Consider the following 27,431-nt stretch of genomic DNA (forward strand, 5'->3'; position numbering starts at 1 on the left):
CTGCCTTTCAGCCTGTCCCAGGTTCTTCTCCGTACGGCCAAGGATATATGATCATCCCATTTCACATTTACTGCCATTCAATTTGCTCCCAGCTTCTCTTGAAGGATAGATTATGACCACAGAGGTTGAATTTCAAATAATAAAGGAAGGTGGGAAAATCTCTTCCCAAACAAAAAATCTTATTGGTGTTGAAAACAACGCCAACGTTATTTAAGTTCTCACCCTGTGCTTCTTCATGCAGTTTTTAAATTATGGGCTCTGTCCCAGAAAACTGTCTGCTCAGGAGAACTTGTCCTCCGAGTCTCTGTCTTTGTTCAGACAGGCAGCCCAGAGGGTCCGAAAGCTTCATGGCCGCGTGGCAGGAGGTAGGCAGCAGCTGTGACGAGCTCTCTGATTTGGTCACGCCGTGTAAATTACATGCCTCACCTGGGCTCACGTAGATGTGTGTATTGACACTTACTAAGTTGCATATTTCAGGGTTGTAATTGCATCCCGTGTCCCCACATTAGAGACGTGAAGGGAAAATGAGGGCTTCACATGTCCCTAGAGATGTGATTATGATAACAGGCAGACCCTGTTTGCTGTGCTTGTCCCGTTCGACATTTAGCCCGGCTCTCTGCTGCGGGCAGCGTCATGAGTGGATGCGATTGGCGGTGGCATTGCTTCCCACCTTGGGTTCCTTGGGTAACTTTGAGCTGAACTTTCATATTCACATGGGATAGCGTGTTCACCGTTAAGTGTGCACCTTAGTGACTTTTCGCCTGCAACCTGTACCCAAGTCAAGAAATGGAACGTTGCCCGTTCCCAGAATACCCTCCGGTGCCCGCTTTGAGTTTCTACTGCCGCCTTCCCAAGGACGGCCACCCTCCTGACTTCTCACGGCGTAGATGAGGTTCTCCAGTTTTTCCATAAGTGGGATCATGCGGCACACACCCTCTTGTGTCTCGTTTCTTTTGCTCTGCTTTATGTTTAGGAGACGGATCCCTCTCACCGAAGTAGGTATCGTTTGTTCATTCTTATGGTCGTATAGCATTCCGTTGTGTGACTCTAGTAAAATTTGTTCTCCTGTTTTATTGTTGATGAGCATTTGAATGGTTTCCAATTTGTGCCTTTTATGAACGGCGCTATTCTTAATACTCTTGTGTATGTCTTCTGGAGACCACAGATTCATATTGCTACTGCGAACATACCTAGGAGTGAAATTGCGAGGCCGTTGCGTGCTTTCAGCTTTAGGAGATACTGCCAAATATAGACTATAGATGTTTTTAAAGGGCTTTTTAGTTGTGAGAGGCTGGCTGATATCCTCAGCAGAAAATAACAGAAAGAGGGGGAGCTTTTCTTTTTTCAGACAGGCCAGCGTTGTGGATTTCAGAGGGAGATAGACCCGGCATACTAGTTCAGCAAGTGTTTGTTGAGTGTCCACTGTTTTAAGTGGCGGCTATAACAGATTACCACATAGTTGGTGGCTTAAGACAACACGAACTTATTCTCCTGCAGCTCTGGAGGTCCATGGGCTCTGGAGGGACATCCATTTCCTTTCCTTTTCCACCTTCTAGAGCTGCACTGGCTCACGCCTCCTCCCTCCATCTTTAAGGCCAGTAATGTAGCATCTTTCAAACCGTCTCTGCCCTGTCTCTGCCTTGCTCTCTCCTCTGTGTAGTAAAGTCTCCCTCCACCACCCTCATACAAGGACACTTGTGATTGCACCTAGGACCCACCCACATTATCCAGGATAATTATCCCATCTCAGCATCCTTAATCACATCTGTAAAGTCTCTCTTGCTATGTAAGGTAACGCACAGGCTCCAGGGATTAGGGCCCGGATCTCTTTTGGAGCCATTACGCAGCCTACTGTACAGGGAGATACCATCCTTTCTTGATTTGTACCATGTCATCTACAGAACCTGTGTTCATGGAACATCAGCTTCCTACGTCACCAAATTGCCCAGCTGTTCTGCTATTCCCGATGAGGTTTACTGCATCGTGGGGAAAGGTTGATGGAAGGGACCAGAGTAGTGTATTTAAAGGATAGAAGACAAGATTTGTTTCATCAAATTGTAATTTATTTCCAGTGACAATAGAGACTCTTAAGCAGGTAAGAAGAAAACCTATCAAAATACAAGACACCATAAGCGCAATGTGGGATCTCAGATTGGATCCTGGAACAGAAAATGGACACGCGTGGAAAAATTGGTGAAGTCCAAATGGAAGTTTATCGTCTAATTAATTTTGTTTTCGGAATTGTACCATGGTTAGGCAGGATATTGCCATTAGGGGAAACTTGGTAAAGAATATGTAGGAGCTCTCTGTATTATCTTTGCAATTCTTCGATAAATCTAAAATTACTCCAAAATAGGAAGTTTTAAAAAATTCAAGGCATCCACTCAGGTATAGTAGAAAAGCTCAAATTATACTTGTTCATGTGGTTTAGGAGACAGGGTCCAACGTTGGCAGAACGAATTTCGAAGATCCAAATGGTAAGGATGAGGCTTACCAAATACATAACCACTGAAGTATAAATGGAGATGGGTGGGTGTGAGGCCAATAAGATGATGCATGTTATCTTGGCGGGAACACATGGGTCCTCAGTACCACCCAAGCCTCCCTCCCCACCTCCACCCCACTCCCCCTGCAGGGAAGCTGGAGCTGGGGGCTAAGGGTGCTGCTTGGGTGTGAATGGAGAGAGGCTGGCCTTCAGTCTCTGATTGATTCATCAACTCCTCCTGCCCTCCCCCTCCTCCCTTCCTGGCCCACTGAAGGGCTCAGTGTGTTAAGGGCTCCCCGGTGGCCAGCCAGCTCACAGCTGAGTTGTTATCTTCCCGCACACACTTATCTGGGCACGGTTAGAGCTTCCTAATAAAATTTGTCACTGAATTTAATCCCATCACTGTCCAGAGCCGGTGATTAGTCCCTCTGGTTGTTTTGGCTTTTGCTGTGTACCTGCAGCCTCTACCGAGGAAATTAGTAGAGATAGGAGCTCACAGAAAGCTCCTGGCCCTATAGAAAGAGAACACAGAAGAAGCAAACCAGGACCACGAATCATGCTACAATAATTAGATACAAATGGCTTCGTCTGCCTCCTGCCCTCTAGCCAGCCCCATTTCAGGCCCATGAGGCACAGAAGCAGGAGAGGGGGGCTGTCTTCTCTGGTCTGTGCTGTGAGCTGCAGAGGCTGGTCTGATCCCCACACTCTGGACAACTCCACGTGCCCCCTGTGTTCCTCCTTGGTCTCCTGAGATGGGGAGGGGGTGATGGACGGGTCTGGGCAGGGGAGAGGAGGCTTTTAGTCAGCTCACCTGGAGCCGTGCACCCACACCCCGAAACTGGGTGCGGAATTTCTGGGCCTCACTTCCCCTCCCCTCTGCCAGGCCCTGTGGAATGTCCTGGCAGGCTTCTGTGGATGTATAACTCTCCGTGCAGCTGCATACTTGATGCACAATTTTGAAGCCCAGAAAGAGAGTGAGTGTGGAGAATGCAAACGGGAATTCTCTAAGGGGTGTGTTTACTCAGCAGATATACTATGGGTGCTCCCCACCAGACACGTAGACTGTATCTGGTGTGTGTGTGCATTAGTGCACTGAGAATCGCCGTGTCTGCAGGTGTGAATGCAAATATCCCCCCACTGTGTGTGTGTGTGGGGGGTATGTACAAGGGCGCACTTTTCCCTGTGCTGATTCTGCTGTGCCACACAGCTGCTACCTGCCTCCCTCTCGTTCCCTCTGCGCCATCCTGAGAGTCAGATGCCCCTCCCACTTCCTGAAGGTAAACCTGTTCTCTGTAAATCTGCGTGTTGTCTCAGCTCTGTAGTTCTCCTTTCTCAGCCATTGGGGCTTCATGCTCTGTCTTTGGGCACCTGCCAGAAAGGAGGCAAACACCGGAACGGCAGGAGCAGCGGGTACCTGCCATGCGTGTGCAGACAGAGCCCATGTGAGACTGGAGGCAGCCGGCCCCAAGGCAGACAGCCAGGACTGCCTCTCCGAACTGCCTGTCTCTGAGGTCCCGCTCTCAGTGCAGCTAGGAGGTGGCATCTTTGTCATCTCCAGCCCCTGCCCGGGGCCAAGAGGCACAGAATCTCTGCTGCTGGCTAGAATGAGACCCTGTGGGGACACCACAGGAGCTGTGGGAGGGTGGACAGCTCACACTGGCAACAGGAAGAGGTCAGTCATAAGAAAGCCTCACAGGGGCGCCTGGGTGGCGCAGTCGGTTAAGCGTCCGACTTCAGCCAGGTCACGATCTCGCGGTCCGTGAGTTCGAGCCCCGCGTCAGGCTCTGGGCTGATGGCTCAGAGCCTGGAGCCTGTTTCCGATTCTGTGTCTCCCTCTCTCTCTGCCCCTCCCCCGTTCATGCTCTGTCTCTCTCTGTCCCAAAAATAAATAAAAAACGTTGAAAAAAAAAAAAAGAAAGAAAGAAAGCCTCACAGACCAGGTGGCTCAAACAACAGAAATGTATCTATTGTCTCATAGTTCTGGAGGCTGTAGGAGATCAAGGTGTAGGCAGGGTCGGTTCCTTCCGAGGCCTCTCTCGTTGACTTGCAGGTGCCTTTCTTCTCCGTGTGTCTTCACGTGGCCTTCCCTCTGCGTGTTTCTGGGTCCAAATTACCTCTTCTTATAAAGACATCAGCCATATTGGATTAGGGCCACCTCAATGACCTCATTTTAACTTAATTACCTCTTTAAAGATCCTATTTCCAAATACAGTCACATTCTGAGCTGGGGTTAGGATTTCAACACATGAATTTTAGGGACACAGTTCAATGCATAACAAGGATGTCTCTGGCTCCTCTCTGTAGGGGCCATTTCCTAGCTGGCTTTGGGTTAGAGCCAGTGAGCCCCCTCCCTAACCCACAGAACCCTAGCTCTTTCTCCTTCATGAGTGATAAGCCAGTTTTTGGTGTGGTGGCTTACAAATTAACTGCAAAGAAAATGGAGTGGTTTGGGGGGCTATTCTTTGAATAGTTTTGGATTATTCAAAATATAGTGGCACATACAGGAACTTTGTGACCCAAGACAGTAGTTGTGTGGCCTTGACCAAATTACTTCACCTCCCTGAACCAGTCTTTTTTTTTTTTTTTAATTTATTTTAAATGTTTTATTTATTTTTGGGAGAGAAAGAGACAGAGTGTGAGCAAGGGAGGGGCAGAGAGAGAGGGAGACACAGAATCCAAAGCATGATCCAGGCTCTGAGCTGTCAGCACAGAGCCTGATGCGGGGCTCGAACCCACGAACTGTGAGGTCATGACCTGAGCTGCAGTCGGGCACTCAACCGACTGAGCCACTCAGGCGCCCCTGAACCAGGCGCCCCTGAATTTTATTTTTTAAAATTTACATCCAAATTAGTTAGCATATAGTGAAGCAATGATTTCAGGAGTAGATCCAGTCATTTAAATCTGTGCAATGAGGCTATCGTTGAGGCTTGAGATAATGTGTATGAAATGCTCAAAACTTCTTTGCTTCCTTTACTGTAAGTTATGTTACTGGTGCTCCCACCATTTCTGCATATAGGAAAGTGTGACAGACGCTGAACCCAATGGGCTACTGGCAAATACCTGCTGTCCACACAAAGCAGCTGGAACAACGGATGCTGAGTACGTGGTGCAGACCTAATTCTGCTGTTTCCGAGTGAACCACACTCAAATGTCATTTCTGCTGATGGTGGGTCAAAGACAAAACCTCTGTGCAGAAATGGTTATTTTTCATTGAAAGCAATGCCTGGTCTCAAGGGGGAACTTTGAACACAAAATTTGAAAAAACTCATGTAGGCAAAGGCTGGAAACAAAAAAGGATGGAGTCCCTTTTCCCTACAGGGGTGGCTCTCAGACTTGAACGTGAACCAGATCCAGCTGGGAGGGCTTGTTAAAACACAGATTGCCGGGCACCCCCCCCCCCCCCCGCCCGGGTTTCTGATTCAGCAGACTCAGGGTGGAGCCTGAGAAGTTGCATTTCTAGAAAGTTCTCAGGAGATGCTGATGCTGCTGGTCCAGGCACCACACTTGGAGAAGCCCTCCTGCACAGGATTAGTCCTGGTTTAGCGTCCGCAGTCTGTTTCTTCAGTCTTTTCTGTCTCTGCTGTTGTCCTGGCTGCCTGATCTGATTTCTCAGCCTTCATTGGGGGGTGGGGGGCAGGTTTGTTGTAACTTCTCCATCCTTTCCCTGATTTACAGAGGATTTTCACCTGTTAATAGGCAACTGTTCCTTTGGCCCTTATTCTTCTCTGCTTTTCTCTTTTTTTACCCCTTTTTCCTATTTGGGCCTCCATGTATGAAGAGTAGGCCACGGTGTAAAGCTTCTCACTGATGCCAGCACTGACCCCACTTAGGAGGAGGCAGATGCAAAAACAGCATCTTTCCCATCACTACCCTCATCTTCTGTACTCCATGTGCCTCTACCCCAACACATCAATTCCCTGGCCCCAATTCCCTAATCACTTTGCCAGAGTAAATAATTGCTGGTGTGTGATGACCCAAGGTCATCGCCAATGGAGGAATGTAATTAGGGCCTTCATTTCCGACCATTTTGGGAGCTGTCTTCCAGCTGACACTTGTTCCTCTGATCCCTTGTGCTAATGTTCATGTCTTCCCTCATCCCTGGCTTTGGAGACCGGAGAGCTTGGGCTGGAATGGAACTGCTCATGAGCAGAGTCTTTCCCCACAGAAGGGAGAGGGCAGAACATCGTGTTCCAGGGACTGGGAGCATGGGCCTCCCACCTTTCACGCACACCTCATAGCGTGTGAGTGCTCTCTCATGACTATTTCCGGGAGGGACGTGGGACTAGAAACTTGCCCCGTGCCACATCTTTTTGGACTGTCCAGCACCTCATGGCCACCACTGGTTTTTTCAGTGTTAGACCATCTTCCTTTTTCCTTGCCTTTGGAACCCTGCTTGATTTGTGCTTGGGAGAGATGGGCACGCTCTAAGCTTTCTGGGCTGGGAAGGCCCGAGACCTCGAAATGTGTTACAGTGGGTGGGGTGCTTCAGTGGGAGGCAGAAGCCTTGCCTTTTATTCCTGCCTATTCCATCTCTTGCTGCTGGTGTCACGATGCCTTGCTGGGAGAGATGATGAAAGATAACTGCATTCCAGGTTCTTCTGGAAATGCTTCTCCTGGTCAAAGCAAGGGAGGAAAACATCTTCTTGCTTTTACTCTAACTCCCAGAGCTAAGGCAAGACTTGAGACAAACTCAATGAGAAGAAAGGGCCAAGACTCTTGTGTGTCCTTCCAGCATGCCTTTTGGAATGGGGAGGGGGCTGTCCAGAAAGGAAGAGGGCAGTGAGTGATGCCATGTTTTGGTATCTGGCTCTTTCAGCCTCATTTTGGAAGAATGCCAATTTGAAGACTGAGAGAAACAGATTTAAGAAAAGGAGGCCCATTGGCTGTCATCTCTAGGAAGATCATTGCTACAATAAATTTGCAGGGCCCCACATCCCCGTGCCCATGTGCAGATCCCAGCCTGGTGTGCTCGGTCGGTTCTGCTAAGGCAGCTAAAGAGTGTGAGCCTATTCTTGCTCTCTCTTAAAAGGGCCTGGCCTGGCCTCCCCTTCCTGGAGCCCCCTGGGTCCAGGACCCACGCTGTCCCCTACCTTCTTCTCTTAGAAAGCTTTCCACAGACAAGGATGTGTCCTTGATTGCTTGCCCCACTGTTCCCTCCCCACTGGGCACCTCAAGCACAGAAAACAAACAAAATATAAGCCTTTTTTCAGGGGTGCCTGGGTGGCTAAGTCAGTTAAGTGTCTGACTCTTGATTTCAGCTTACGTCATGATCTTGTGGTTCGTGGGATTGAGCCCCACATCAGGCTCTGTGCTGATAGCGCAGAAACTACTTGGGATTCTCTCTCTTCCCTCTCCTGATCTCTGTTTCTCTCAAAATAAATGAATAAACTGTAAAAAAAAAAAAAAGTAAATAAAAAGGTTTTTTTTTTTTTTTTTTTTTTTTCCTTGCTGGAGATCAGCGCAAGAGAGCCCTCTTTGAAACTTTGATTTGGGAATAGGCTTCTATGTTGCTTAATATTTGTTCTCTCCATGTGTATTCCCATGTATTCTAAATTTCCCCAACTGTCTGAGGGCTGGAACTGTCAGTCCTTTTAGACTTTCTGCCACAAACACCTCCTAAGCTGCTCAGCACACCAGTTATTGTTGGGGGATGTGATGCGGACTGGGAAAACAATGGCCGCTGCCTCCAGCTCCATTCCCGTGGTAACCCCCAGAGACCTCAAGGCAGGGGCACAGTGGGGAGCCCAGAGTAACAGCTCAGCCTGAAGGACCTGGAAGTGGAATCGAGCTGTCCCCTGACTGCTCCCTGGGTAAAGACTTCCAGATCTGCATCGATAGGCCTCAGCCGTGAAGGGTGAGCCCTCATCCACCTACTCTCACTTGCCTTTCTTACCCATGGTCTCCTGAAGGTTTAGACATTTGCCATTGAAAAAGACAAGGGGCGGATGTTGGTGAGTCGGGACCTACCCTGAGTTAGCAATGAGGACCTTTAGGTGTGTACCACCCATACCTGAAGCATGTGGGCACAGAAGGGAATGTAACCTGAGAATTTTCTTCAGGCTTGAGTCATCTCATTTCTGAGGCCTCTAAGCCTTGGGTGGTAGAGTGCCCAAAGCTGGGGTCCCTGCCTGGCTTCCTGAGCCATGGAGAGACCTAGGATCAGACTTACCCACCTGGGCCTCTCTGGTTTTCCAGCTTGCCCAGAGAAGCTCCAGGCCAGAGTGGAACAGAGTCCTTACTCACAGACATGCAGAGATCATTCTGGAATCTCAGAGAGAGAGCTGAGAGGCTGAGAGGTTATGAGTCCAATGGGACAGCACATCTGCCTCCTTGGCTGTTGGCTCTGGGGAAGGCTGAGCCGGTACCTTCAGCTCCATCAGTGCTGCACTGAGGGGAGAGCTGGCCTCTCTGGTCCCCCAATTATCCCTGGTCCCTGCAGCCACCTTGTGAGGACAACTCCTCAGCAACCAGGTGATGGAAGAGTCGGGGAGGGGGAGTGAAGTGAACATGATCACTTGCTGCTGATAGAACAGTAATGAAATTACCGGGCAGTTAGAGCTGCCCCATTAACAGTGGAGTCAGTGTGTCAGAGACACTTAGGGTATCAGCGCTCCAGATGTCATCCTGGGACAGACGTAGAGCTGCTCACGTGTCCTACCTGCCTTTGTGGGAAGACCCACCTGCTCTGCAGGAGGAGCACTCCCTTCCCTTTAGAAACCTTGCTGTGTACCCCTAGCTGAGGAGACATAGAAGGCCAGGGTTTTGCTCGGGTGCTTTCTGAGGTCTATGAAAGCTGATGATGTAGAAGCATTATGTAGAAGCTTCTTTGAGTGCCAGAGAGAACCACAGCCTCCTGGACCTGCATTCTAGTCTCATCTCTCGTAGTCACTTACTGTGTGAGCCTGATCTACTTACACGGCCTCTATGGATGCCAATTTGTTCATCTGTAATGTGGAGGGACCCTATGGAACAGTCCTCTTCCTTCCAGGAGGAGGGAAGGGATTCGAGATGCAAAATAGGAGCGAGTGTCCAGGAAGGAAATGGACAATGATGTGACTGAGAAACATTTCATCTGGTGTCCTTAATCTGGAGTCATTTGGCCTGCACCCCCCCCCCCACCCGCCCCGCTGGGCTTTTGGAGAATGATGAACTCTGTGAAATTGTTCATAAAAACAATGGATGAAGGAGCATTTTCCAGAACTTTTGAGAAGATTCTCAGAGAGGTCTTGGCCCTTACAAGGTGAACACCCACTGGCATCTTTTTGTGGGAGCAGCCTGGACCTCAGCCACTAGATTGGGAAGACAGGCTTCCCCTTAGAAGTGGCACCCCACTCAGCAAACTTGGCCTTTCATCCAGCAGATGGAGAGAGGCTTGCTTCTGATTCTAAATGAAGCTGTCAGGGAAGATGGAGAAGCATGACAAGTGGAGGCAGTCACATGTGACAGGGGAGACAGAGAAGGAGAGATTTCTGAAGGAGCTGTGTTTGCCTCCTCACCCCTTTATAGGAGCAGAGCTGGGACCATGAAGAACAGGATGTAATTTCCCTGGGCGCTGGTTTCCCTGAAGTGGATCAACTGTGGATTGAAGTGGATCAGAAACACTGATCAGGCAGAAGTTTCGGAGAGATGGCTCCTCCTAGCTTCTAAACCCCATTGAATGTGAACCTGGCAACAATTCTTGGCCTGGATGGACTTTGGGTTGCCCTTATTTGTGGGTGCTCCAGGTGCAAGATTGAACACTGTCAGGGATCAAGTTGCCAGGTTAACTAAGACTCGCAGTATCAAAACATATGGCTCCAAATAAGGGGCCAGAAGCCTGGGAAACTGTGGAGAAGGAAAACAGTCAACTGGACCAAGTGGGAATGAGGTAGAGAGCCATAAGCACAAGCCCAGGTGAAGTTCTAAGGTCAAGCTTATGCCTGAGTATCTATCCATCTGGCAGCTGATTTTCAGCTCATTGGAAAAAAGGGATTTGTAAAGCTTGACCTCTGGTAATAAGCCAGTGGTCTGCCACCAATTCAATTCCATTTAAAGCAATTCAATGAGCAAACCAAATATTTGTGAATTACCTTTTGTGTCTTCAGTACCTTACCAGGTACTAGCAAAGATGTCTAAGAAATAAAAGGCATTATCTCTGCTTTGATGAGCTCATCAGTTAGCTGGAGAGAATAAATGTGTATAGAAGGAATAGCTAGAGAGAACCATGGCTGGGCTATGTGTAAATGTGCATCAAGAATTCAGTGTCTGGTTAAGAGTTCTTCGCTATTCTTATACCTCCAGTTCACGGCTTCTAAGAAATGATAGCATCCAGAGTCCCTTGTGTCTCTTCACCTTTTTCCATTCCAGGCCTGAAAACACGACCCGTGATTGTTTTCCTCGGGGGATAAATAACATATAGGTGCTGAGGGAATGAGGTTGTGCCTGATTAGGAGATGAGGAGGTGTGGCTGTTCGATTAGAGGTTGCTCTTTCCAAGAGATCAAAGAATGTGGTTTCCTTGACTTCCCTCCATCTCTTCCACCTTGCCCATCCTTCCTATGCCTTCTGCCTCTGTCTAAGCTGACCATATGACTGGCCACCCTCTTCAGTAAACCCCTCGTTCTCCAGAGGGGGGAAAAAAAGCCCTGACCTATAGCATATGCCAATCTCTGTGGTGTAAATAGTCCCATTGTGGTGAGCTCACGCTGATTTAACAACCAGATCACAAAATTCCTAGAAATGTAATAATTAGCTGTCCTGAGCTGGCAACAAGCTGGCTGCAGCCCACCACTATTGACTCCAGATCACCCTGTTGACCTGAACATCACTGACCACTTCATGGAGCACTGGGTCCAGATCTTACTGGAAGAGTAGTGGCTTCCATAAAATATGAGCTTAAGCACTCACTGGGAAGTCTCCAGTGGGAATATGAAGTTCAGGGAAGAAAATGTAGCTCCATTTAGTACCTCATAATCCAACATAATTATCAGAGACAGAAACCGAACATTGAGAGAGAGGGATTGGGAGGGGGGGGGGCTGTGTGCTTGTTTGGGTTCTTAAACTTAGGAGAAAAGCCTATCTTTTCGAAATATGCTGTGTGACCTGGACAGAAAAACTGGTTTAGATGACCTCTGAGGATTATTAGAAAACTTTTTTATTAGAAAACTTTCTATTTTTAGAAAACTGATAATTATGTGAAGTCTTCTGATGAATTAGGGATTAGGGCCCCTCTGTTTGTAAGATGGTAGCCTGGTCACCTTCCAGTCTCTTTCACTGAGCCCATCTTCCTCATACCTTCCAGTCTATTTTGCTGCAGGGTAATCCCCTTCCTCGTCCACAAGAAGTCAAATTACCCCTAGTCCCACTTCACAGGGCTACCTATTTCCTCCAGTTTCCCCTTCCCTCCCCTCCAAGTTGAGAGCCCTGAAGGATTGAGGAGAGCCCACCCATCAACTGGATAACAGGGACTGAGTCTAGGGGGTTATGAGCACCTGCAAACAGGGAAAGAGGGGAAGAGTCCAGTTCAGCTTCTCCAGGTGATGAGCTTTCCCATCCTGGGCCCCCGTGGGAGCCTGGCCAGCCAGCTGAAGGTCTCTGAGGGGAAATCAACCAGAAATGTCAGTCAGGCAGTGGAGCGGGACCAGAAAAATCAATGCTGAATTCCAGATGCCAGGAGGGCAGGGGAGGGAGGATGGAAGGATGAAATGAGAGCATTTGTTTGCAATTCTAATATAACAAATCAACAGATCACCAGGCAAAGATGCCTAATGAAAATGCACATGATGGACGCGGGTGGGTGGAGAGAGGAAGGGAGGGAAGGAAAGCCCAGGCACAGGCCTACTGAGGAATTCAGAGGCGTCTGTGTCCACTGTGACCCTGCTACCAAGAGCAAGGGCACCCAGACCAGCTAGCCTGAGGCGGGAGCCCCAAATCTGCCCCTGACCATCATGTGGCCTTGCCCCAGTTACCTTACCTTCCTGCTCCTTCATTTCCTTCTCTGCAAACGGGGGCCATTAGGAACACCCACCAGATAGGGTTTGCATGAGGATAAAATGAGGTAACTGGGATAGCCAATGCCTGTTGTATGGGAACAGCTATTATTTATTTTCCTATTTAAAACCCTCATCAGGGTGCCTGGTGCATAAAGCTAATGCCCTTCCCCTCCTCGGGGCAAATTGAAGGCTAAAGAAGATGGAGAGGTTGGAGCCCAGATATCACCATCCAGGCCACGTCAAGGCCTTCACCAGGTTTCCTCTCTGGGCCCCTCAAATAAAACCAACAGATCCAGTCTTCTCTAATTCTGCTTTCAAATCACCTTCTATACAACATGGGATAGGTATTTAATAGCACAGGGTCTGGATTTCCTCATGTGTGACGTCATGGTAACAGTGCCTAGCTTAGCAGGCTATTGCAGGGGTGAAACGCAAGGTATTCTGGGAAGGTTTTTTGTTCTTAGCTCACCTTTACTGGTGTGTATGAAGTGTAGTCTCTGGTGTGAGTGGGCTATGTGCACTATCTCATTTAACCGTTAACAACCGCAAGGAGTTTGTACTGTTGTTCATTTATGACTCGGGGAGAGTTAGTCTGACTAGTTATGCCCAAGGCCATACCTGCCCGTCTTAGCCTCAGCCTGGTGGTCGCCCTGCCCTGAGGCCTTCTCTTCCTCCATCTGAGCTGGTGTGCTTTTCTCAACATGGCACAGAGCTGAGTTGGACCTATTAGGGGGATAGCTCAGTTTTCAGAGCTGGGCGAACAATCCCCTTCATCGAGAAGTACCTGTGAGTTTTTCCCCTGTAATTGTGGCCTTGATTTTTACCAGCTTATCATGTGAGCGTGAGAGACTGTGTCAACCACATCAGAAGGCAGAATCTCTGAGGGAGGACATAAGGAGAGCCCAGCAGGGTTCCCAGTGACAAGGAGAACTTCCTGACATTCTTCGGTACCACCCAGAGCACTCCATCCCGCTGGAGGGGGTGGACAGAATCTCTGAGGAGATCCACAGAAATTTGTTTTCATGCTTCTCTCTTTCTTTCCTTATAGACAGAAAAGTGAGGTACTTAAATGGTCTGACCATGAAATTGGGCAAGATTTTCCAAACCGTATACTTGCCCTCTTTTCACAACCGGGCACATTTGAAAGCATTTTGGGTGTGAAAGATACCATTATCTACCCAGGAGTGAGTATCACAGTTTTGTAGGGGTGATGTGTGCTATAGAATAAAAGTTTGTGTCCCCCCTCAAAATTCATAAGTTGAAAACCAATCCCTAATGTGATGGTATGTGGACAAGGAGATTTGGGGGAGGTGATTAGGTCATGAGAGTAGAGTGCCCTTATAAAACAGGCCCCACTGAGCTCTCTGGCCCCTTCTGCCTTATGAGGACGAAGCACGGAGAGGGCTGTCTATGACCTAGGAAGTGGGCTCTCACCAGTGAATCTGCCGACACCTTGACCTTGGACTTCTCAGCCTCCAGAACTGTGAGAGGGAAAGTTCTATTGTTTATGAGCCATTCATTCTATGGTATTTTGTTATAGTAGCCCAAATGGACTAAGAATGCAATAATTGCTGATTCGTCCCATGGAGATAGGTCATTTGTATACTTTCACCCATGGCAATACAACTAGACGTGTCTGTGTATCTGTGACGTGTGTTCCTTGGACATGCCCCACAGGGGCTCTGTTGAGGGCAAATGAGTGGATACTGAGGCAGGCTTGCCCACTCAACTATTGTGAAGAGAGGGCTCCAAAAGCTTAAGAGAGAAAAATCAGATGGTTTGGGATGTGAGTTACTCCAGAAAAAAAAAAAACAAACAAACAAAACTCTTCTCATCTGCTTCAATAACAGAAGGAGCAGGGGGCAGATTTGGAATAATCCAAATTAGATGTGGCGAGGTGATTTGGTTGGCCAGATCGGGAATTTGATGAGAACCAAGCTTAAGGAGAAGCCCTTTAATGGGCCTGATGGCGCCAGTGTTCACTGTGTGGGAGCAGGGATGGTGGCTGTCAGATTCTTCTGCACTTCTAGAAAAATGGACTCGCATGAACACTCTACAGGTGGTGGGTAGCACAGCCCTCAAATGTGGGGAAGGCGGAGAACGTGTGTGGCTTAGTGGACTTGGTGCCTACCCACTGGTAGTCATACCCTCACTCAAACCTGACCATCCCTCCCACCCCACACCAGCACAAACCTTCACAAGATGTGCACCAGGCTGCCTGGGGTTCCTAGAACGTGTATCCCTTGCCACCTGCCGCTCAGGGTGCTCACAATGCAGCATATGGTCCTCGTTGTCCACAAGGGAGTTAATTCCTGAAAATATATCTGAGTAAAAGGGCATTGCTAAGGAGGGTGAGGTAAGTGTTTGGTTCAATTTCCAAACTGCAGAAGTAAAGTATGTGTGGGAGAGAATTTCAAAATAAAAGTTTCAGGTTCTAGACAAAAAAAATAATAACGAGGGCTAAAATTGAGCAAGAGAATGCTCTTAAGTTCACCGAAATGTTTTGGATCTGGCTCAGTTTGTAAGCAGTGCTTTTGGGGAGAAAGGACCGTGTAAGGGGGGGGTCCCCTGGAATTCACAGAGGGAATGTGTGGCCAGTCGATGCCGGCTTGAGTACACAGAACGATGATAATTGAATGGGTTCATGGTCCTCTCTGCTCATTGATAGGATCAGCCTATTATTGTGTTTCCTGGAATGGAAGCACACATTTTTAAAAAGAAGTGATGCCAGATTCGTTTTAATTTGAGAGAAGTGCCAATTTAGAAAATGAAGGGGAACCCTGGAGATGCTACATGTTGGTCTTCGGAAAGTTTCTCCGCTGAATCCTCCAGTGACAATATTTTCCCTTCAATGTAATGAAGAAAAGATACAGACGTGAGGTTAATTAAGAGGGATGTATCTAAAGGAAGGCTGAGTAGGGAGCAATCCAGGGGGACGTGGCCATGACCACCAGCAGCAGCATCGTCACCACCCTTGATTCCTACCGACTGAGCACGTGCAGGGAAACAGATCATGGGCCCACTGGCAGCTAGAAATCGACACTAGAAACATCGGGCTGAGAGGGCATGGAAGTCATAGTCATGAAGCCATCAGTCTGTCTTACCATTCAGAGGGAAAAAAATAATATACAGAGTGTCTGTAGAATTGGGTCCTGGGAAGAAAATTGCCCAGCTGATTTGAACTTCAGGTAGCAAGACTCCTCTTTCTGAAGGCTTGGGACTTGACAATGTGTTCACAAGCAGCCCAGGAGATGGGAATGCTCCCCCAAAGAGAATAAGGTGTAAAACAGATGATGCCACTGATTGGATTTGCCTTTGCTGCAGAAAAACAACCACGAGGGGAGGGCTGGCTCTGAGCACCAGTGAAGGAATATCTTCCAGTGAGGTAAAGCTTCCTGCTCCTCCACAGAACTTGGGGGTGCTGAGCCCTGAGAGACACCAAAGGTGTGAAAAGCAGCAGAGAGGTCTGCTGTCCTGGTGGTTCTCCTCGGTGACGAAGCCTGGGGTGGGGGCAGGCGGGTAGCCTGTTGCACAGCTGGAACATCACAGGCTCAGCCGGTTAGAACTAACACTGTTAACAGCCTCTAGGACCCTACTAGCACCACCCTGCCAACATCAATCAGCCTCGGGCGTAATGTAGGGGTTTGACCTCTCGGGGCCATACCAGACCCAACAATCTAGAAGCTCAAGCCCACCAGATCAGGGCGAGATAAGTCAGAGAGACTCCAAGAAGAAGCCACCCAGAAGAATCTGGAGCATTGCTTCTGGTTCCCTGTTGAATGCCCGTCTTTCATACTAATTTCTAAGCTCTGGATGCCTGGGATTGTTTTTGTTCCACACATGGCTGGTGCTTAGCCCAGTGCCTGGAACACAGTGGGTACTTGGTAAGTGCTTATTAAATGCATAAGATGAGTTTGTAGAGGGAGATTTCTCTGAGCACCAACATTTGGGAGGGCAAAGGTCAGAATCTAAAATAAAAATGCAAAAGAACAGGAATGATCCCATGGAGAAGCAGCAGATTGGAATCCAGAAAGAAAACGTAGGTGGTGGGGAAGTTGCCCATTCGCGAAAAGTAAAAATCTTGAGGCATTCCCAAGAAGCAAGGGGGTGGAAAGGACATCTGTTAAAACTTCTGAAAATGGACTGGGTGCTGGGCGGGGGAGTGCTTCATTCGATCTTTCCAGGTTTTTAAGCCCTTTGTTTTCTGTTTCTCTGTTTACTTACACGCAGTCGTACGCACAACTGGCAGGCTCACCTCTCCTGCCGTCATCTGGGACCTCTGTGGTCCTGGGCCCTGAGATCCAGGCTGGTGACTCTGAACGTATTCCTTTCATCTCCAACTCTTTGCTCCTGACTGATAACTTCCTCTGCATTCCTCAGACCTAGATTTGTCCTCACTTTTGTCCCTGGGTCTCCCAGGACAGCCCTGAAGGTCAAGTGTAACCATTTGGGGTCTGGGAGCCTCCTTTCACCTCTGACTCTGACAGAGTGGTGACTTGAGGGCAGGAATGTCACCCTTGATGCTACTTTGTAAAGCAGTTGGCACTCCTCACCCTGAGGGGCCCTCCAAGCGCAGCCTGGTAAGACCTCCGGCCTCATTAAGCCGGGTCTACCTTTGGGAACACCATTCCCTGACATTCAGCCTTTATTGGCCTTGGGCAAGTCATTTGTTGAGAGACCTTTGTTCCCCTGACTGGTGGCCAAGCAATAGGATTATTATTTGACTGAATAGGTATTTTAAATGTGGTACAGTCAGGATATGCATATACGTATATATTTATAATCAGGATAATATAGGCAGGATACATATCTGTATATCTACATAGATATGCTACCGCTCTACAAGCTTGGGATCCCTGGGCCGTGTCCAGTGCTTCTAAGCCTGGGTTCCTCACTTGGGGCCGTCCATGGGAGGTAAGAGATTTCTGTTGTTATTCTCAGTTCAGTTCAGTGAGCACATATGGAGGACACACACTAGACCAGGCACTTTGCTGGGCCCTGCAAACCCAGAAAGGTTTAACTGTGGCCTGAGAAACTTCCAGCCCCACTTATAGATCAGTCTTCTAAACCAGTGTAAAGGGAAGCATCTTGTCTAGGACCTCGTAGCAAGCTCAACGACAAAGCCATGTTTAGATATCCCTTTCAGAATTTGTATGTTGTGCGAGGCAGGTGAGATGCAGTCTCATGGGGCAAAAGCCAGCTTGGGGGATTGTCTGTGACTGATTTGCAAGACATAGGTTCTAGCTCTGTTTCTGATGGAAACTCACCACGTGAATGTGGATGGGCCATAATGTTGTTTACCCTGGAAGGAACCGTGGGCCCCCTATTGCTGTGATAGGATTGAAGAAGGTGAGGTTTTGGTACTCCAAGCCTTAGGTTGCTCCATATATAAAATAGAAATAATAATGCTTACCTCCTTTACCTTACATGGATTTTAAGAAATAAAACGTGAGAACAGCTGTCAGAATGTTTTGGAAGAATCAGCATATAGCCATCTTGATTCTGCCTCTGGAGGCAAGTGTTGCCCTGCTCACCAGCCTTCTTCGCTCCTCATTCCCTTCTCTATTGAGTGCCCAGTGAAACCCTACAGAGCCCAGCAGGGCTGCCTAAAAAGAGAGTCAGATACAATTTTAAAAACATTCTACTTACGGGCAAAAATCCCATAGCAGCAGTGAGGCCCTGACCCCTGTATAGTTGACTCTTTCCACAAACAAGCGCCTGATAATCACCCTTCATGGTGAAATATTTGATTTATTCTATGGAGGTTCATTGAAGGGCCTTTAAAAAAGGAAGCTGTGTAAAAACATTTGCTAGCAGCTTTAGGGAAAGGGAGGAAGGAGCAGAAAGAATTACGACCACACATCCTTGGAATTGTTATCATATTAAGCCTGTTTCCATGAGTGGATGGATTTTCTGATGCAGTCGGGTATCTTGCCTCTGGACAGTGAAATTGCTATCCTCTGCCACAGAATAAATTACCTGTCAGGCTCTTTTAAGCGGTTTCAGGATGGTTAGTTTGAAGACAGCAGCACACGCTGGGGAAGGCAGGTGGGTCCAGGGTGGGGAGAGTGTACTTTCAAAAGTTACCGTTTGTGTGTCATAGTGTTATTTGCTGTGTCGTGTTGATCTGGTGTGATTTGACAGCTGCGTGTGAGAGGCAGCAGCCTCAAAGAATTGTGAACTGCCCTCCAGGTGTTTATCTGTGCAACACATGTCTGTGCAAGGCAGTGGGGAAGGGAAACCGAGCCTCCCTTTTTAAACACAGGAGTCCTGGCATTTTCCTGCACGATGAAACTCAGAACTTTCATGGTTGCCTCATTGTGGGGAGATGGGAGGATGTAACTGATTCCTAAGAAGTGGCAGCAATGCACAACCCACACGGACCCATGCACATGCACGCACACCCACATGCACACACACAGAGTAAGGTTTTCCAATTAGCTAGCCAGAAGCATATTATCCTAATCCCATAAAGCTTCAGAAAGCACCACACTACTCGTTCAGCTTTAGGACATTTTCTGAGGCCAGGAACCAGATGCTTCTCACCCTGGTAATCTCCCACTTGGCAGGGCCTGGAGGACCACAGGTAAAAAGGCATCAGTATTAAAACATTTGCTAGTGGCTTTAGAGAAAGGGAAGAGAGACCAGAAAGAATTACTGCCACAAATTTTGGTTGATCACCTACTGAGTTCAGGGCTTGCCCCTTTCACCAGCGGTTTGCCAGTGTTTGGGTTCCAGAAGCTGAGCAGAAAAGGACCCCCTGTCTCCCACAAACACCTCTACCCAACGTGTCACCTAAGGTGAATAAGGAGTGTAGTCATGCATTGGATATATGCATAAGCATAGGCTGATGCATATGTATGTGTATGTGTATAGATATGTATGTGTATAGATGTGCGTGTGTGTGTGTGTGTGTGTGTGTGTTATGTAGCTAGCCAAGTAAATTACTTATTCATGTGTTCTAAAGCATGGATGGTCACACATTCTGAGAGACCTATCTGTAGACAGCCTATATGATCTTCAGAGGCTTCCAGAGATGACTTCTTTCTAAAGGGCTAGCCTTCAAGATCGCCGAGCCCGAGCAAGGTGGTCCTGCATCTGTGGGCCATGTGTCTGAAGCTCCGGCACCTGCCAGCTGAGCTTCAAGTCACAGGGCAGCTGGATCTGGCAGAGACTATTTTCTGCTTCTCAATTCCCTCCAGGCCAAAGATAAAACGAAAACTGCAGTTTTGAATGATACCTGGGCTGCTGAATGAACCAGAGACGGTTAACATTCTTGCCGATAGTAAAGCACGTTATACGTGGTAATAATTGCAGGTTATAGCTTGCTGCCTGGAATGAAGGGTTTAAAATGGACATTCCAGTTCATCTCAACGCCGGTTGAAGAATTAATATGTCCACGTGTTTCAGAGCGTCATGGCACGTTAAACCTTAGACACCATCCTGTAAAAGCCTTTCAACGACTTGCTGTCCAGCGGTGGCCAGTTGATTTGGAACACAGTTTTTGTTTTGATATGCTGACAATCAGTCATCAGGGAGATTGGGGAAAAAAACCCCATTAAACCAAGAATAGAATTGTCGATATTAAGCACATCTAAACCTATGCAGAATTGTATTTCTTTAAAGCATCTATTAGATTGTTAGCCAATGCTGGGCATTGGGCTAAGGCAGGCTGATGGTTGGCAAGTGAAAACTATGGGTTACTGCCATGGCTTGACATCAGAGTTTTTCCTTACCATGACACTGTATGACACTTCGAAATATATGTTGGACTAATGTTGAGGTTGTCTGACTACAGGTATCATTCTATGCTAATACTCATTGTGTGGTCATGAAGTGGGCATTTGCATGTTTGCCTGGGAAACACGAACCATAGCTGAGCTGCAAGTAATAACATCTATCTGACACTCCCCTACTTTTACTGCCTCATTTTAGACCTTTGACGGGGGCGCGAAAATAATAAAATGAAGATGTATTGAGCACCTAGTACATGCGAGGCACTGTAGCCAGTGCTTTATCTATGCGTTATATCATAAAAGAAACCCTCTGAAAGAGTTGCTTAATACGACCTACATCTCCTAGGATGAGGAAGTCAAAGCTCCAAGGGGTCACAATTTAACCAGAATCTGTGGCCTTAACCACTTTTAACCTCAAGTTATTAGGGCATGCTTTTGGCACTGTTTGTATGTTGTGCTGAGACCTTCCCATAGAGTGCACCAAAGCCGTGGCCTCCCCCATGGAAGGTCCCAGGTCAAGAGTGACCCCTTTTCAGGAGGCGAGCATCATGCCCCTACAACCGCGACCACACACGCAGTGTGGCTCCTGCCACCAACCTTTGTCTCACCCCCAGCCTTCCTCTTGCTGAACCCGTGGCTTTGTCTTGGCTCTTGCCTGCTCCCGCTCATGCTCCTTCCCCCCCCCCCCCATCTTCACCTCCCTTTCTCCAGGGGACGGTGGTCTCCACCTGCCGTGACTGAGTGACCGCCAGCGTCAGGCTGCTCTCCCCCCTCGTCTGGACACCACACAGGGCGGTGGGAGAGACTCTGTTGGTGTGTGTGCATCATCCTGGCTGCAGCCTCTGGGTTTTTCTGTACTTCCAGGTTGTGTGTACTTGGTGGCATGGGCCAGCCCAGGGAGGGAGAGATGGGGGAGGTCTCTGTCTGCTTTGCACCGAGTGAGGTGAGAACAGGAGGAGTGGGAAGAGATCAACCAGGGCATGGCGGGCTAAGGATCTCTTCGAATAAGTATAGATCCGGCAGGGTTTTTCGTTTTTGTTTATTTCCACTCAGATGTAAGCTCTCTTCCCATTCTAAACTGTTGCATACAGTCACATGCAGCACCCGCCCCCCCCCCAACTTTCACACATACACCCACACTCCACCAATGATTGCGGTTTCCTTTGTGAGAATGTGTGCGTGTGCACGCACATACCTGCACACACTGTGATCGCATTCCCCCCTGCTAGATTCTGCCCCTCAGAAATCAACGTCATTAAGCCCTCTAATGATGTGAGCTGGGGACCATGAAGGGGAGAGGCAGCTACTTTCCGGCTGTAGGCAAAGATCTGTACTTTTTCAGGGTTTGGCTTTTTATGCTCCATATCCTGACCATTGCGCTTCTGGAGAGTCTCTTTGAAGAGCAAAACAGACGTGCCACAGGGACGCCTGGCTGGCTCAGTGGGTAGAGCATGTGACTCTTGATCTCAGGGTTGTGAGTTCAAACCAGAGCTTATGAAAAAAAAAAAAAACTAACCCCCCCAACCGCAAAACAGTCATGCGGTACTAGTTGGTGGGTCACGTGACCTGGGTTCTCTTTTCCGCAGGGACAGCTAGTAGCTGTTTCGTCTGAGGACTCAGGGAACTGGGAGGAAGGAACTTGGAAGGAATGCTCTTCTGCATCCATGATGTTGGGTCCAAAGTCTAGATGGGCATCATCTCTGAACAAGTAACGCTTGCGTAAGATGGAGCGCTGAGGGGCACTGCGGCCAGGAAGCCCAGTAACATCCAAGCCATGTGGCTCCACATGGTCTTGCAGTGATGGCGTCTGAGTGGCCAACAGTCCAAGTGTCCTCAAGCCCTGAAACTCCCCACTTTTTTCTTTTTTCTTTTTTTTTTTTTTTTTAAATTTTTTTAACGTTTATTTATTTTTGAGACAGAGAGAGACAGAGCATGAACAGGAGAGGAGCAGAGAGAGAGGGAGACACAGAATCTGAAACAGGCTCCAGGCTCTGAGCTGTCAGCACAGAGCCTGATGCGGGGCTCGAACTCACGGACCGTGAGATCATGACCTGAGCCGAAGTCGGATGCTTAACCGACGAGCCACCCAGGTGCCCCTGAAACTCCCCACTTTTATCTGTGGAGCATGGCAGCTGTGACCTTTTCAGTGACCTATTTATTTATTTTGATTAATTTCTGTCCTTTGCTGATTTTAGGCCTCCCCATGTCTCCTGGGTGGTCAGCCATCAACTGAAATTCAGGACGCCGATTTCTCCGTGTAGCAACTTAGGTGGGGGGTTGAATTGAAACGTTTCTCTGAGACTCTCCAAGGGCTGGAAATTGGGGGAAAGATCACCTTGTTGCATTGGGCCCTTCTACCCCGCTGGCGACTTTTCCTGTGCCTCCAACAGTGGCCGTGACACTTGCAGCTAGGGTACAGGTGGAGAGCTGGAATCCCTGAAGCCGACTGGCTCGGTCCCCACACCCATAATCTATGGGGCAAGCCTTCCCCTGTGCCCCACTGCCCCGGCTCCAGGATGGCTAAGGCCAAGTGGTTATCCCAGACAGCTGCGCGGTGTTCACTGCCATGGCCCTTACCTCATCAGCCCCCCGTTTGTGACTCTAGCTGCTTAAAATATAAACCAGATCCCTCGTCCCCCTGGACGGACTCCCTTCAGAGCAGGACGGAGTGCGGCGTGTCATATGTCATCTGATTTGCAGCGTGTTTGGGCGATTGCCAGACGGGCATAGGAGGAGGGAGAGGGTGGCTCTGAGCAAGCAGAGGGGAGCTCAGTTTTCTGGGGACAGAGTCTCCAGGCCAATACCAGACCCAGTGGGTGACTTTGACAAGTTGTTTGCTCCTGAGGCCCCACCTGTGGGTTGCTGGAAAACCTGTAAGTCACCAATCATTTTCCGGGCACTTGAGGAGTCTGGAGTCTGGGTAGGGAGTTGCTGAGCCATAAACCCTCCACTTCAGCGGAACTCTGGAGAACGTCAGTGCGAGTCTTCGCTCCATCTCGGCTCATTGAGAGATGGTCAGAAGCTGCCAGGGCCTGCTCCCGGCTGGGCGCTGACCCTGGCCTTTTGCCTTACAGGGCTTAGCCTTTGGCCTGCAGCCTAGAGCTTTTTACAGGAGACGAGAGAGAAGAGAACGTTCCATGGTGTCAGAAAGGAGGAAGAGAGATGTGGACAGTCTCAGGTGACGTGCCCACAGACAGCCACACTGGCATGATGGCCAGGAGCTGTGACATGTCACCCACATGGCCAGGGGCTCCCCTGCAAAGATAAGCATGCCCTGACGTGCCTGCGTGTGCACGCACACACACACGAGCACCCCATTCCCACACTTCTGTTTTCTTCCACTTCCCACACACTTCACCCCCATCTTCCTCTCCCCAGCAGACCTCACCCTTCCTGCCCAGGCATATGGGGGCATTCACGGACTGGGGCCGAAGGCTCCATCGGCAGCGCTGATTAGAACAGGCTGCAGTTTGAGCAACTGTAATAAGGAGCGGTTGTCATGGAAACCGGCTCTTGATGTTGTCCAGATTTCAGAATCTCTCCCCTCTCCCCACCTTGGTTATTTTCCTTCCTTCCTTGTTTTTCCCCCGAGGCTACAGCTACACGTTTGGCAGGAGTTTATGGGTCCACAACCGAGGATAAGGACTGTGGATCTCGGCCAGGCTCCGCCATGCGGCCGCCCTTCTAAATGAGGCTATGGCCCTGTGTGGCCAGGAAGCCGGAGGCAGGGTGCACGCGCTTCGTGCTAGAATCCTAGAGATACGGGCCGGTGTGTCGGATGCCAGAAGTGTAGACGGGTCCTGAGAAGTGCCCTTCACACATGGGTGGGTCGGGAAGCTGAACCTCAGCTCTGCATACTCCCCGGTAGCGGCCCCGGAGCAGAGCAGCTGGGAGGAGGAAGTGGACTTGAACTGTCCATCCTGGGCGAAAAATGAGAGTGGGACCTTGGTCATAGCTGTCTTCAGGGCCGGAAAGGCAGATGTGCCCAATGTTCCACCTGCACGGGGGACTCATCCTCTAACTACCCCACACCTGCACTAGTCGGGGTCGTGCTCATGCAGCTGAAGGCGGTCAGAGCCCAGCATAGCCTGCCAGCCCGATTCACGGGGCTGTGTGCCTCAGCATCCCTGAATGCAGCAAAGTGGGCATCATGTTCCTTGATCTGCCTGCATCCATCTCCAGGATATTGGGAGGCTAAGAGAAGACAATAGGTGGCAAGCTGTTTGGAAAGGAGCAAGTCTTATACGACGGGAAGAAACTGTTGTTGCTGGGAATCTACCGCAAGACAGAGTTGGAAACGACAGGACGTAAGGAGAACCCCAAACTTACCCTTGTTGTAGAGAACCTGAATTTCTAAGTTGGAGGGTTTTGTTTTCGGTTTTGTTTTTGTTTCTTTTTTTTTTTTTTTTTTTTACTTTCTGGGAGAGAGACCGCAAAGCGCCTACCGCATGTTCGCCCACCTGTCCTCCCTCTTTGCCTCCCGCTGTGACAAGCAGGTACAGGTGTGGCAGAAGATGCCAGCCAGACTGGTCGATGTGGGCTGGGCCCCAGGGACAAACCATGTGACCACCCTCAGTGGCCAGAATATCATGGGACTGGGGGTTGAATGCAAACTGTGACCAAAAAGGAGCACCAAATCGGATGCCAGTGTGGGAACTGGGGATGGGGGATAGGAGGCAAAAGCAAAATGTCAGGAGCTAAGGAGACATAGGACCAGAAGGGGAGGGGAGGCCACAGGTGGCCGGTGTCCCTGCAGTCAGGTCAGGCTGTGTGGTGATGGGCGGGCCAGCCTGGGTTAAAGGTCCAGGTTGGAGCCATCACATAGTAATTGCACTAGAAGGTTCTGAACAAGCCTTTACCCGTTGAGTGGCACTGGTCATCATCCCTAGGGCCTAGATCTTCAACTTTTCCTTCTGCGTGTCCTTAGACTGGATTCTATCACAGTCAGACACTTTTATTTCTCATTTTCCTTCCCTGCCTACTCAGTTGAGTATAGCAAGGGTATGCAGGGAACTTCCCAATATGGTGGTTCTTTCTAGAAAGTGGGGAGTGGTAGATGAGATGTCGGGAAGGCAAGGGACGGCCCGACTCCTTTCACCGCCTTCTCAGGTTTGGGGTACCACAGGTGGGCACCCCTGTCTGGGGGCCTCTCCTTCCAAGCAGTAAAATGCCTTGCTGTTTGTTAGGAAAATGGTGAAAGATAAGGTGGTGGCCAGCTGATTCTCTGTTCCGAGAACAGAGAGGAGGCTTCAGAGGCAAGCCAGCCGCTCTCTTATTACAGTGCTGTTTATGCTGTGTCCAAAGGGAAATGAATGCTAGGCATAAAACGCAGAAAAACATCCCACTTAGAACGGTTCTGCCCATGGTCACATGTTTCCTGTTTCAGGTGTATTTTACTTGTTGTCCTTTACCTCCGGCCACCCGTGTTTAGCACTAACTAGCAAGGTGGGCACCAAAGCCTTTGCTGGTGTTTAGGATGGAACGTGTTGAGGATGGGCCTCGTCTCCTTCGGGGACCCCAAAGGCGTGTCTCTGGCATCGCTTTGGTTGTTACAATAAAAGGGTGAGGTCAAGCCAGTTGCTGCAGGAACAGATAACATCACAGAGTTGTCAAAGTGATCCATGATTTCACACTCAAAAAAGACTGATTTTTTTTTTTTTCTCAAACTTTTTACTCTGGTGAGGGGACATCCATAGAAATTGGGGAATTTAAATAAAGCCCCCAAGTTTGCGAAGCCAGCCCGAAGCTTTAATCTTGTCATTATTGTTCCTGTTGCCCATTTAATACCAGCATCAACCAGGATCCGAGAGAATTACATATGTCAGAGTGACTGGCAGAATGATGTGGTGTGACAGCAGCACCTAGAAGAGGCAGGGTAGCTCTCGTGCATTAGAATTCTTTGCAGAGATACCGTGGGGAAAACGCAAGAAACAAGACTCAGAAGGGTTCGAGTTTCAGCAGTGTGATTTCTAGGTGTATGACCTTGGACAGTCGCTTCGTCTTTTGGGTTTCATCTGTAGGAGAAGTGAAATGAGCCTACTTCTCAAGGAGAAGGAATTGAGAGAGTATTTGTAAAAAACAAAACAAAACCACGTTTCACATGCTAATTACTATTAACCATACTCATCTCATGAAGCAATTCTTCACGGCTCCCTTTCTTACCCCTTCCCTCAGTTTTTCCATCTGTTAAATAGAGGCAGTGGCTTGGCACTTCCCCACCCAACCCCCAACATGCACACTTCCTCCCTGTGTCTCCCCCTTGTTCGTGAAGAAAGAAATAATAGATGTGAAAAGCTTCGAGTTCCTTGAAACCAAGAAGTGGGATAAATACCCTATATTGATTATGATGATTATATCTGGGACTAGAAAAATATGATTGCCTGGTTGCCAATAGCAACCAGATGGAAATGCAGGAGTAAGGGGCTGTGCTGGGAACAGAAGCACATTCCTTTTCTTCTTCTTTTTAAAGTCCCCATTCCTGCTCCCCTGGTCTGGCATTCCTGCTCTTGGGAGATGTGGTCAATTGTAAAATGGGATTTGGAGGCAGTTGTGGAGTAGGCAGGCTAAAGGTTTCTTTGGGAATGCCACGAGGGGCTGCGGGGCTGGTGGGTCCTCCTTCAGAGATGTTTCCTCTTCAGATACGGAGGTGAGAGAGCCAGCTGGTTGGCAGTGAGGTGGGCAGGCGGCCCCCGGACCAGGGAAGAGAAGAGAAGCACAGGACTCACAAAGGAGATTGGGGGCCACCTCAGAGTAGGTGAGTAGAGCCCCCCCACAGAGGCTCTCTGGGGAGTGTGGGGATGCTCTGGGCTTGGTTCGAGCCACTTCCCCTCCCAGGTCTGAGGAAGGTGTTGATTAAGAGGAGAGGCCCTAACCTCATCTCAGATGGTGAGCCAAACCTGTCACGTCCCTGAATTCTGGATTCCTGTGCCTTTACGCCAGAAGTCCCAGACCCTGGGCTACAGTGTGCGCTGAACACACATTATCTCACGTACCCTCATTTAACTGCGGTCCTTGTTTACGGTCACATGGCCAAGGAGTGGCAACATCAAGATTGGAACTCATGGCTGCCTGCATCCAAAGCCCGTGCTGATCATTTTCCTAGCTGGTCAGAGGATTGACAAGTATCTGATCACTAGCCTTGAGCATGATCCCCGAAGAGAGCCTCTGAGTATTAGAGAGCCCCTGTGCTTGCCACTGGTTGTAAGCTTTGGCTTGAATCCCTCTGCCTTGCCCCTGTGTT

At 49.0% G+C, this 27,431-nt stretch overlaps 1 protein-coding gene across 3 annotated transcripts in view; it reads left to right on the top strand.

Annotated features, from left to right (window-relative positions):
* Positions 1-27,431, top strand: part of PLXNA4 (plexin A4) — a 448,488-nt gene that overhangs the window by 122,882 nt on the left and 298,175 nt on the right. The window contains exon 4 of one of the 3 annotated variants that reach the window (XM_058724250.1): positions 9,992-22,047. The exons of the other annotated variants lie outside the window; for them this stretch is intronic. Coding sequence (XP_058580233.1) covers positions 9,992-10,090 — 99 coding nt within the window. The 3' untranslated portion in view covers positions 10,091-22,047. Of the gene's footprint in view, positions 1-9,991; positions 22,048-27,431 lie in introns of those variants that run through there. 3 annotated transcript variants of the gene reach the window in all.

Source organism: Neofelis nebulosa, chromosome 4, assembly GCF_028018385.1.
Source record: "Neofelis nebulosa isolate mNeoNeb1 chromosome 4, mNeoNeb1.pri, whole genome shotgun sequence".
Taxonomy (NCBI): domain Eukaryota; kingdom Metazoa; phylum Chordata; class Mammalia; order Carnivora; family Felidae; genus Neofelis; species Neofelis nebulosa.